The sequence below is a fragment of the Gobio gobio genome (genome assembly GCF_949357685.1).
Source record: "Gobio gobio genome assembly, chromosome: 14".
NCBI lineage: Eukaryota > Metazoa > Chordata > Actinopteri > Cypriniformes > Gobionidae > Gobio > Gobio gobio.
The window spans coordinates 10,801,966-10,815,719 of NC_137107.1; the positions used below are offsets into that span (position 1 = coordinate 10,801,966).

General features: G+C 38.7%; 1 protein-coding gene across 12 annotated transcripts in view; it reads right to left on the reverse strand.

Annotated features, from left to right (window-relative positions):
- Window positions 1-915: 915 nt before the first annotated feature.
- The window catches only part of rbm27 (RNA binding motif protein 27), a 53,389-nt gene continuing 40,550 nt past the window's right edge, over window positions 916-13,754 (reverse strand). For all 12 annotated transcript variants that reach the window (XM_079835652.1, XM_079835653.1, XM_079835650.1 and 9 more), the window contains 5 exons: window positions 13,603-13,707; window positions 9,176-9,373; window positions 3,326-3,409; window positions 3,071-3,211; window positions 916-2,935 (listed from right to left, as the gene is read on the reverse strand). In XM_079835652.1, the coding sequence (XP_079691778.1) occupies window positions 2,846-2,935; window positions 3,071-3,211; window positions 3,326-3,409; window positions 9,176-9,373; window positions 13,603-13,707 (618 nt within the window). In that variant the 3' untranslated portion in view covers window positions 916-2,845. The remainder of the gene's footprint in view (window positions 2,936-3,070; window positions 3,212-3,325; window positions 3,410-9,175; window positions 9,374-13,602; window positions 13,708-13,754) is intronic.

Here is a 13,754-nt window from a genome sequence, read left to right on the forward strand (position 1 = left end):
ATATATTAGTAATCTTCTGTAATCACTCCACTATTGTCACAGATGTGTAACTACACACACACATTCACCGATCAGTCATAACATTATGACCACCTTCCTAATAGTGTTGATCCCCCTTTTGCTGCCAAAACAGCCCTGACCTGTCAAGGCATGGACTCCACTAGACCCCTGAAGGTGTGCTGTGGTATCTGGCACCAATATGTTAGCAGAAGATTCTTTAAGTCCTGTAAGTTGCGAGGTGGGGCCTCCATGGATCAGACTTGTTTGTTCAGCCGATCCCACAGATGCTCCGTTGGATTGAGAGCTGGGGAATTTGGAGGCCAAGTCCTCAAACCATTCCTGAACCACAAGGCAGCGTGTATTATCCTGCTGAAAGAGCCATAGCCACCAGGGAATACTGTTTCCATGAAAGGGTGTACATGGTCTGCAACAATGGTTAGGTAGGTGGTGAGGACCCAAGGTTTCCCAGCAGAACATTGCCCAAAGCATCACACTGCCTCTGCCGGCTTGCCTTCTTCCCACGTGATGTAAAGAAAACGTGATTCATCAGATGAGGCCTATTCTCTCCAGTGCTATTCTCTTCACCGGTCATAATGTAATGCCTGCTCAGTGTATATATTCAATGTCTTATCAAATGAAGACTTTAAATTATGCATCTATACAGATATTGACTTTCAAAAACTCACTAATATGACTATTCCCGGTCTCTCCTACATGCAAACAATTAAAGGAGAAAATCTCTTTTACTCATTTAAAGTGTCTTGGTAAACCTCATAATTAAAAATGACTTAAAAAACAACCAAATATTAGCAGTCCAACGATAACATCTGCTACTTAAAAACACTAAATATTATATTACGTTCTTTGATTATGCAGCTCAATCAATCACAAAGAAAAACACACAAACAACTGTTTCAGAGGGGAATAATTATCGGAATGGATCTTTTTTTTCTTCCTTTTTTCTCTTTTTTTTTTTTTACTGAGACTTCTTTTTCCTTTTTTGTTTGTTGCGAATCGTTTTACTTTCGGCCAATTGAAACTCCATCTTTTTTTCTCTCTCTCTCTCTCTTCTTAATATTCTTGTTGCTCACCCCCATTCCGTTATCTTTATTGATTAGCAAACATGCAACTGTTAGAAATTCATTTTACAAACAAAAAACTGAAAAATACATCCATAGATATTTCAATTTATAAACAGTAATAAAGTCAAAATCTATTTACGCTAAATGTATGACTTTGTACTAATGTGGTGTAGTAAAACGCTTGTACAAATGAGCAAAATCCATTCTTTAAATTCACACACACAGTCCCGAGTCCTTCTATTAGACTCATGTACAAAACCGACATTAAGACCTGCCAGACCTTAAATGAACAACGGAGTTATTGAGAAATCATTGTGGAGATTATGAGAATAATATGTACAATCGATCGGGAAGAGCGGGCAAACAGAATGGCAAAGTCACGTGCTATTAACCGTCACATCAACAGCATACATAGGAAAGTTTTACACTGGTCCTTCATTAAAAGGAACTATAAACTTATATCTTATTTTAGCAAAGTATGTAAATATGAACATTAAAAAAATATATATGCAAACATACATATATTTTCTTTCTTTTTTTCAAATGAACACACGCATACATATGCCAGCATGCCATTGGATAATATTTAAGGTTACAGAAACGGGTACGTTTTTCACCCATTTCTGCAGGACCAGGCTTTTGAAATGAGTGGAGTGTCAAAAAACAACAAAACAATCAACCAGAATCTTCTTTAAAGCATGGTGTAATTATATAAGACTGTGTTTTTAAGTCATACGCCAACTTAAATAAGCCTCTAAGAGTTATGAATGCGATTCGTTCATTCGACTTGCTAAAATAATGGAGAACAGTCATTACCACTGCAAACATTTACAAAATATACACAAAAAAGGGGGGAAAAAAGTCACAAATCTCATAAAACGTCAGGTGTACACTGACGATATAAGGCGTAAATGAAGTGTAAATCAAGATTGAATACATTCACAACACCTCTGTTCATATTCTACCTCAACTAACAATAATCCTTTTCTCAGACCATCATCCAAAGCTCTTTTTGGTTTTGGAGAAATAAATATGAACACCGACACACTGACCAAAATGAAGTGTGCCACATATATCTTCTATAGAGTCCATATTTACAGGAAGTGGCACGTTAATATTGAGAAGGAAAACTCCACCTCGGGATAAATATTGCCTAAACGTTAGAGAGCAGATACAAAAGTGTTTTGTTGTTTGCTTTTTTTTTTGAAAATGTTTGACATCACGAGGGCATTTTGTTTCTTCCCAAAGGAAGAAATGCCTTTAATGGGAACGATGCCAAAAGAGTGCATCCATCGGGACAGTTTCTACCAAAGTGCAGATGAGGTTTCATGTGAAATCATATTAAACTGGGAAAAAAAAAAAAAAAAAATGAGTGAAACAATTTAGGTATTTAAAAAAAAAAATTATTATTCACAGTAGTCACAAATGTTGTGAGTTACTGATATCTGCTCATGCACAGTGAAACAAAATGTCTCCCAGCGGAAACATTTCGCATTCAATCTCAGCAAAAGTGAGAGTTTGATTCATAAAGCAGAAATTTCAGAGTGACAGAAACACTGCAAGTCTCCACAGACGTCGCACATATTCTCCTGTACGGAGAACGCGGTTTCTTTCTCCACCTCCCGAAATACTGAAAAGCGTCTTTAAAAAAAGAAATAGAAAGACTCTTTGTCTTATTCAATCAAATATACTTAAATTAGCCTTCACAAACAGAAACTAAAAATGAGTGTCCTTGAACAAAAAGTGGTGCCGTTTCCCCTTCCTCATCGCCTCCATGAGCGGCTCTCGTACTCATCTTCTTCATCATCATCTTCTTCCTCTTCCTCTGGAAGCAGAAACGGGCTGACTGGCTCCTGGAGAGGACGAGAAAAGATCAACATCATTTAAGGTTCAACTAAGAAATGTAATATTCATATAATATATTTATATAATAAATGTGTGAACCTTTGCTGGACTTAAAACACTATATAGTTATGCCGTGCGATTACCGTCATTACATGGACTCCTGCAGCGTTGACCTCTTCCTTTGACTCTTCCTCTTCTGGTTCAGTGGACACAGATGGAGTTTTAGGTTTGTACCATTGGATCTGTAGAATTCGACCTTTGAACTTCGCCCCTTGGTTTGCAGCCTGAAAAAAAAAGAGAGAGATTATTTAGTGTGGTTAAAGTTGACTAATGTCTTAAAATAAAAATCTCAACTTTAAAACAAACAAAAAAACACAAGAACTAAAAAGCCACAGTACATTTTCTGCTTCACTGCGGGTTTTGAAGGTCATGATGACACTGGAAGCATCATGGTCACGAAGATCCTCGATCTCACCAAATCTCTAGAAAACAAGACACATGGACTGAGCTAATTAGGTACTAACTTATCAGATAGACAGACAGACAGACAGACAGACAGATGACAGACAGACAGACAGACAGACAGATGACAGAAAGACAGACAGATGACAGACAGACAGACAGATAGATGACAGAACAGACAGATAGATGACAGACAGACAGACAGATCGATGACAGAAAGACAGATAGATAGATGACAGAAAGACAGACAGATGACAGACAGACAGACAGACAGATGACAGACAGACAGACAGATAGATGACAGAAAGACAGATAGATAGATGACAGAAAGACAGACAGATGACAGACAGACAGACAGACAGATAGATGACAGACAGACAGACAGATAGATGACAGACAGACAGACAGATAGATGACAGAAAGACAGATAGATAGATGACAGAAAGACAGACAGATGACAGACAGACAGACAGATAGATGACAGACAGACAGACAGATAGATGACAGACAGACAGACAGATAGATGACAGACAGACAGACAGATAGATGACAGACAGACAGACAGACAGACAGATGACAGAAAGACAGACAGATGACAGACAGACAGACAGACAGATAGATGACAGACAGACAGACAGATAGATGACAGACAGACAGACAGATAGATGACAGACAGACAGACAGACAGACAGACAGACAGACAGACAGATAGATGACAGACAGACAGACAGACAGATGACAGACAGACAGACATATAGATGACAGAAAGACAGATAGATGACAGACAGACAGACAGATAGATAGATAGCTGACAGATAGATGACAGACAGATGATAGATAGATGACAGGCAGATAGACAGATATATGACAGATAGATAGCTGACAGACAGATGACAGACAGATGACAGGCAGATAGACAGATATATGACAGATAGATAGCTGACAGACAGATGACAGGCAGATAGACAGATATATGACAGACAGACAGATATATGACAGACAGACAGATAGATGACAGACAGACAGACAGACAGATGACAGACAGACAGACAGACAGACAGACAGACAGACAGATAGATAGATAGATAGATAGATAGATAGATGACAGACAGATAGATGACAGACAGACAGATAGATGACAGACAGACAGATAGACAGATAGACAGATAGACAGATAGACAGATAGACAGATAGATAGATAGATAGATAGATAGATAGATAGATAGATAGATAGATAGATAGATAGATAGATAGCTGACAGACGGATAGATATCTGACAGACAGACAGATAGATGACAGACAGATGACAGATAGATAGACAGATATATGACAGATGACAGACAGACAGATAGATGACAGACAGATGACAGGCAGATATATGACAGATAGATAGATAGCTGACAGACAGACAGACAGACAGACAGACAGATAGATAGATAGATAGATAGATAGATGACAGATACATAAATAGCTGACAGACAGATGACCGACAGATAGATAGCTGACAGACAGATAGATGTCAGACAGACAGATAGATGACAGATAGACGACAGACAGATAGATAGCTGACAGATAGCTGATAGAGAGATAGATGACAGACAGACAGACAGACAGACAGACAGACAGACAGACAGACAGACAGACAGACAGACAGACAGACAGACAGACAGACAGACAGACAGAAAGCTGACAAATAGATGTGGGGCAAAAAAGTATTTAGTCAGCCACCAATTGTGCAAGTTCTCCCACTTAAAAAGATGAGAGAGGCCTGTAATTTTCATCATAGGTACACTTCAACAATGAGAGACAGAATGAGAAAAAAAATCCAGAAAAGCACATTGTCTGAATTTTTAAGAATTTATTTGCAAATGATGGTGGAAAATAAGTATTTGGTCACCTACAAAAAAGCAAGATTTCTGGCTCTCACAGACCTGTAACTTCTTCTTTAAGAGGCTCCTCTTTCCTCCACTCATTACCTGTATTAATGGCCCCTGTTTGAACTTGTTATCAGTATAAAAGACACCTGTCCACAACCTCAAACAGTCAGACTCCAAAACCACTATGGCCAAGACCAAAGAGCTGTCAAAGGACATCAGAAACAAAATTGTAGACCTGCACCAGGCTGAGAAGACTGAATCTGCAATAGGCAAGCAGCTTGGTGTGAAGAAATCAACTGTGGGAGCAATTATTAGAAAATGGAAGACATACAAGACCACTGATAATCTCCCTCGATCTGGGGCTCCACGCAAGATCTCACCCCGTGGGGTCAAAATGATCACAAGAGCGGTGAGCAAAAATCCCAGAACCACACGGAGAGAGATGAAACCAAAATAGAACTTTTTGGTAAAAACTCAACTTGTCGTGTTTGGAGGAGAAAGAATGCTGAGTTGCATCCAAAGAACACCATACCTACTGTGAAGCATGGGGGTGGAAACATCAAGCTTTGGGGCTGTTTTTCTGCAAAGGGACCAGGACGACTGATCCGTGTAAAGGAAAGAATGAATGGGGCCATGTATTGTAAGATTTTTAGTAAAAACCTCCTTCCATCAGCAAGGGCATTGAAGATGAAACGTGGCTGGGTCTTTCAGCATGACAATGATCCCAAACACACCACCCGGGCAACGAAGGAGTGGCTTCGTAAGAAGCATTTCAAGGTCCTGGAGTGGCCTAGCCAGTCTCTAGATAGAAAATCTTTGGAGGGAGTTGAAAATCTATGTTGCCCAGCGACAGCCCCAAAACAGCACTGCTCTAGAGGAGATCTGCATGGAGGAATGGGCCAAACTACCAGCAACAGTGTGTAAAAACCTTGTGGAGACTTACAGAAAACATTTGACCTCTGTCATTGCCAACAAAAGGTATAAAACAAAGTATTGAGATTAAATTTTGTTATTGACCAAATACTTATTTTCCACCATAATTTGCAAATAAATTCTTTAAAAATCAGACAATGTGCTTTTCTGGATTTTTTTTCTCATTCTGTCTCTCATAGTTGAAGTGTACCTATGATGAAAATTACAGGCCTCGCTCATCTTTTTAAGTGGGAGAACTTGCACAATTGGTGGCTGACTAAATACTTTTTTTCCCCACTGTAGATGACAGATAGATGATAGACAGGACAGATAGATAAAAGACAGATGACAGACAGACAGATAGACGGATGACAGACAGATAGATGATTGACAGACAGACAGATAGATAGATGACAGACAGATAGATGATAGACAGGACAGATAGATGGATGACAGACAGATGATAGACAAGACCGATAGACAGATGACAGACAGATAGATGATAGACAGACAGATAGATAGATGACAGACAGATAGACGGATGACAGACAGATAGACGATAGACAAGACAGATAGATAGATGACAGACAGACAGACGGATGACAGACAGATAGATGATAGACAGACAGACAGATAGATGACAGACAGATAGACGGATGACAGACAGATAGATGATAGACAGGACAGATAGATAGATGACAGACAGATAGACGGATGACAGACAGATGACAGACAGATGACAGACAGATGATAGACAGATAGATCGATAGACAGATGACAGACAGACAGATAGACGGATGACAGACAGATGATAGACAGGACAGATAGATAGATGACAGACAGATAGACGGATGACAGACAGATAGATGATAGACAGGACAGATAGATAGATGACAGACAGATAGACGGATGACAGACAGATGACAGACAGATAGATCGATAGACAGATGACAGACAGACAGATAGACGGATGACAGACAGATGATAGACAGATAGATAGATGACAGACAGACAGATAGACGGATGACAGACAGATGATAGACAGATAGATAGATGACAGACAGACAGATAGACGGATGACAGACAGATGATAGACAGATAGATAGATGACAGACAGACAGATAGACGGATGACAGACAGATGATAGACAGATAGATAGATGACAGACAGACAGATAGACGGATGACAGACATATGCTGCTCCTGTAGCCTACCCCTGAAAAAAATTCACTGAAAACAACTGAAAACTGAAAAAAATGTTAACTGAAATATTAACTTAAGGACAACTGAGAAAGACTGAACACAAACAAAATGCCCCCCATAAAGAAAATCCTATTCTGCAAATTACAAACCGCAGGTAACGTTAGTAAAATATGCAGCCGAAAACGGTAATCGAGCAGCAGAAGTTTGGAGTGAGTGAGAAACTTGTGAGGGACTGGCGAAAAGCAAAGGTTACTTTAACTGTAATGAAAAAAACAATGAAAGCTAATCGCGGACTGAAAGCAAGATGGCCCGAGCTGGAGGAACGAGTCCACAGATGGGTGCTTGAACAACGCTGAACGCTCTGCCGGGAGAGACTCAGCTGAGCGAGACAAATGCTGCCAGTGTGAATGCACAGCGGGTGGGCGGCTCCTGCTCTCTGCACTGCTTCTGCCCTGACAACGCTTGCACGCGCGGTGTGAAGCCAGCAGGGGCGTAGTTTATTGAGGTAACCCCCCAATATTCAAATCCATCACTTACAACCCCCCCCCCAATATTTCAACATGAAAATCACAGTAGATCAAATTAAAAATATGTAGAATTCATTTATTTTGTAACAAAAATTGTGTTCCTAATCAAATATGAGTTTGTCATAATAAATCGGACAAAAAATACTCCCCCTCCATTGAACCGATGTTTGAATGGGAGAGCACACGGGTAACGTTAGCGCCAAAAATGAAGAGAAGCGCTGCTACTTTATTTAACTGATGGTCAGAGAGGGATGCAAAAAATAAATAAAGCATGTACTGAGAATGAGGTATGAGAATATTGTGTAATAGCGAAGTACACACCACATAGGCTATATTTTAGCTAGCTAATCCATTGCCATGTATTTAGCTATAACTATCAGTATAACAAGTTACCAAAGCAGCCGTCTGTTTTGCTAGTTCATTTTTCAATAGTGTCTGTAATTATCAATGATTTACAGTGGTTCAAGAGCCGATGTGTTCCATTTAAAAAATAAAATAAAATGCATTAAGGTGGAATGTAAAAATCACAAAATAAATGTCTAAATGGTGTCTCTTTCATATTTTTATATGTTGAATTTGTAATCAGTTAAAGCATGTAGATAGATAGATAGATAGATAGATAGATAGATAGATAGATAGATAGATAGATAGATAGATAGATAGATAGATAGATAGATAGATAGATAGATAGATAGATAGATAGATAGATAGATAGATAGACAGACAGACAGACAGACAGACAGACAGACAGACAGACAGACAGACAGACAGACAGACAGACAGACAGACAGACAGACAGACAGACAGACAGACAGACAGACAGACAGACAGACAGACAGACAGACAGACAGACAGACAGACAGACAGACAGACAGACAGACAGACAGACAGACAGACAGACAGACAGACAGACAGACAGACAGACAGACAGACAGACAGACAGACAGACAGACAGACAGACAGATAGATAGATAGACAGACAGACAGACAGACAGACAGACAGACAGACAGACAGACAGATAGATAGATAGATAGATAGATAGATAGATAGATAGATAGATAGATAGATAGATAGATAGATAGATAGATAGATAGATAGAAATTATCCAATAACAATACACATAAAAAATTAAAATAAAATTGGTTGTGTTATATAACGGTGTTATAATCCAGTATAATGCGACTTATAGTCCTGAAAATACGGTAGATAGATAGACAGTGCACGATTATATCTCCATATACTCTGTCTATTTAAAATCAAGTCTTACCACGAAATGCGGCATGAGCTCCTCCTTCTCTTCCTGTGTGAAGCCAATAATAGAGAGGGCTCGAGGCCGGTGGTCTACCACCATGTGATTTCCTCCACCACGCCCCCTGAGGCTCCGCCCTCGGCCCCTCCCTCTGCCTCGAGTTGGTGCCGCTGGTGGTTTGCCCCGGCCCGCCGGTATCAGTCCCAGCCGTGTTGCCTACATGAGTTGAATACAGAGGGTGGATGAGTGAACAAAACTTATAACAACTAATAATACGGAGTATAATAAAATATATATACATACACACACACACACACATATATGGAGGAATGGGAATAGTGAGCTCTTCTAAACTTCCAAAAAGACCTTGAAATGAGTCTAACCTTTACCCTGTGTTCAGATTAAAAAATAAAAAGCCAAAGAGTGACAAAAGCCACACCAAACGCTGATCATTTCTCTTTCATGCCCTGAACAGTCTTTCAGCCAGTGTAGTCTCTTCCCTCAATCTCGCTCTCATTTCTTTACATGGGAGCTGCTCAAACTTTAATGGAATGAAAAGCATGAGCATGAGGAGAGGGATGCGTGTTGTTTTGGGACTGCACCTTGGGGTTTGGGAAGTGCTCAGATTTAAATGTGCAAGAGATGAAGTGTAATGACATGCATATTTCACACCAGCTCATTTAAGCCCTGTTCCAGCCGTGATGTTTCTGTTGTCGCTCTTGTTTTAGGAACGCTAATGTTAGGGCTGAGTGTGAGACTGTGTTTGGATGAAATGAATTATGCTGGTTCGGGTTGGGTACATCAGTGTCTTTTGCTTGGTTAAAAAAAAAGCTGAAAATAAAGTACGGCGTCTTAGCAACTAGCACAGATTTCATTTTATGTAGGACCAAGCAGAATTACAAAAGTATTGAATATTTTAAAAGTTTCCAAAATAAATCGCCCCATCTGCCACAGAAGTAAAAACGGGACAGTCTTTGCAAAACAGTGAGGCCTGTCGGGTAATAGGGACATTTTTGGTACTATAAAATTAATAATTAAAACAAATAAAAAATATTAACTCCGAATTCAAAAGAATACATTCATACATTTTATTGTATATGTATAATTTCATATTTTGCATATTTTCATTACCCAGTGCTCTACAGAATGACGATTTCAGTTGCATTTGTGCCTCAGAAATTACTGCGTGCGACTGTGAAAAAGGATTTAGGAGCACCAGTGCAACTGACCCGATCAGGCCCGGCTCTACGGGGGTGCACCCTCAGTTTAAACTAGCAGGCTATTGGCCAAACAGAGTTTGCAATCTGGCGAGAGCGTGGAGAGAGAACATGTTTTTGCAGCGTTGAGCAATGTAGCCAATCACAGACATATCCGTTGATTTCTTGAATGCAATGGCCAATCAGAGGCGTTTAAGTTAAACAGTGCTGTTCAGTGCGGAGTTATGCAAGCTCACGAATCCTCTCATTAAAACAAAGTACAGACACAATGTAAATAAGAGATTCAGTGTAGATACACGTCATTGAATATAATGGAAGTTTGTGAGATCGCAATGAACTGAGACTGAGTGACAGCTTTGCAAATGTAATATTGATTTTATACAACAATTCAATAAACATGAAGTTAATATAAAGTAATTTACATTTTAGAAACACTATTGTCAGTTTTTGCTGCATTTCACCAAGGAAAATAGTTCCAAACAAAATCACAGCTGAACTGCTGCACATCTCCGAGCAAACACAACAAGTGTTTTGTTTATGAATGAATCTGCATTTTCAAACAAATCTAGTAGTGAGTCAATGATTCATTGCCCCATTCATCTGTCCGTCAAATAACGTGCTCCAAACGGCTCTGGTGGTTAATAATGGGGTTAATAAGAATTTAGGCTAATAGTTTGGGCTCTGTTGTTAACCTTTAATATGAATGTGCAAGTAAGGGCTCCCTATATAGTTTACAGAAATATCTTTAAGAAACTTTTAGTTATAATTTAATTCATTTAAGGACCGACACCATTTTTTTCAGTATAATAAAAAATAATTTTGTAAAATTGCTGTACCGAGCCCGTACAGAACCGTGACTTCAAAACTGAGGCACGTAGCGAACCGTCAGTTTTGTGTACCGTTACACCCCTAATATACAGTATTATTTATTTTGTGGATTACGTAACAAATAATGGGGTGCTTTATCATAAAACCAGTAGGTGCGTTTACATCGAGCACTGTAATCGGTTTAAAAGTCCAATCCGAATAAAAATACTCCATATAAACACCTCAATCGGAATAAAAATGGCCAAACCGAATGAAATTGTAATCGGTTTGAGAGGGGTGGGATAAACCTTTTCATGAACCGATCAAACGAAAAATTCCACCATGTAAACGATCTGATCCGATTACTTTGAGTGCACGTCTTTCTGTGACGTGATATACAGCGCGCACCTCCTCAACTGAAGAGCGCGCGCCGCGCTCACACCAGTCTAATGTTGACAAGAGAGGAAAGTTCATTTTTCTGTGGTATTAAACTTTTTATTTCGTAACATGTTGAACATGATGTTTGAATAATGACACAGACATAGCCTGGCTACAGCATCTCATCTTGACAGCGTTTGTCCTAGGCTTCAACTGCACCTGACAGAATAATTTATTTTTCTCAGGTGATTCTTACACTTTACGACAAATAATAAATAGCTTTTATAAAACTGTACAAGGCCTGGTGGCCGTTGAGAGCTGCCATTTCAACGGGGAACATTCAAGCTGCTCTCTGTTTCTCGTTAGTTAAGTTAGCTATAAAAAAAAATTCAACAACTGCTTCAAATTGGTTAAGTAACATTACCCACAGTCTTAATTACTTTAATTACTTTTGTTAATATTTATACCTTTGTGATTATGGTATCTTTCCTTAATCATCTGAAATATAAATGTTTAGTACTACTAGTAATGATGCTGAGCACGTCTTTAATGCTTCATTCATGTTTCACCGTATATCTTATGTTTTTATTAATAATTTGAGTGCATTTTATTGTTAATTTTGTGTTTTTCAAAATAAATGAATTGAATTCATTTTTGATTCCGCATTCATCATTCACAGCTGTTGAAATAGCCATTGTATAGGACATAAATTAGGTTAAACTACTGCATGTCCGCCCACAGAAAAATAAATAAATATAAAAGTTACCAACACAGAACTATTGATCCACGATACGTAACGAATCTGAGGCGGCAGACAAACTGTGTGCGCATGTCACAAAAGGATTCCTACTGAAAGTCAGCACATGTAAACACCGATCGGTTTAGATAATGTCTCATGTAAACAGTCCACTGAATCTTTCAATCGGAATGATTTTAATCGGAATGACAAAAAAAGTGCGCATGTACACGTGGCTAGTGTTGCAATGCAAAAAAAAATTAAAATTAAGTACATAATGTACTTACAAATCATTTGCAAACTATTAAGTTTATAGTTAATATGAATTAACTATCATAGTTAATAAAGGCCTTCTGCGTTTTTGTAGGAAAAATATCCACAATTATAACTTTAGTTCTGGCGGAAGAGAGACCTCAGTTTATAGACTCACGTACGACTGTTACCGGATGCCAGAGCAGTTATAGTTTATAAAGTTATACATATGGATATTTTTCTAACAAAATCGCATGGCTTCATTTCAGAAGGCCTTTATTGACCCCCTGGAGCTGTGTGGATTACTTTTATGATGGATGGATGCGCATTTTTGGGATATTTTTTTTACATAACTCTGATAGTGTCTGATACACACCTAGAATGGCTTGAGGGTGAGTAAACTACGGGATAATTTTCCCTTTTGGGTGAACTAACCCTTTAAGTTCACTAAATTGGCGGGCAATTGGCACCCTCTGCAGACATTTGTTATAATACATAATGTACATAAGTTGATTATATTATATTATATATTATGGATGTGACGAGACAAGACGAGACCAAAAATTGGGTTCACGAGAAGATTTTTGCCCTGTATTTTTAAGAAATCCTCAATGACAGTATTCATGACTGTTAAAATAGTCTGCAGGTGCATTTTGAAATGTTTTAACTCATCATCTTAATGAATGTAATTTCAGTTCAACTTCCTGAGAATTAATTATCATATGCATTGAAAGACAATATTACAACAAGCAGTGTAAAAGTTTTTGCCACAAACTCAACTGACTGGCTTCTCCCCTTATCGGCCAAACAGAAAATACTGCCAAATATCGGCAATGGTGATGTATCTTTCGATCACCATTACATACAGTAGGACTTCACAAAAGCTCGAAACTTTAAGTCAGTTACATAAAAACATACATTGGTCTAATTTGTATTGAAAAGTAAAACTGATTGCCTCTTGGTTAACTGCTAATTGGTTAGACTAGTTCTTAAGACTAATAATGGCTACGTTTATGCAACTGGTCCAAGATCAGTGACAGAAAGTGTCCGCTTACCTCCACCTGTAACTGACCCAGCCTCCTCTTCAGGTCTGTTGTGTCTTCTCCTGACGTCAACTTCTTATGGAAGTCCAACTCTGCGTCAAGCAACTCTTTCTGTGCCTAGAAATGAAAAAGAGATGTTATACATAAATTCAATGTAACTATAG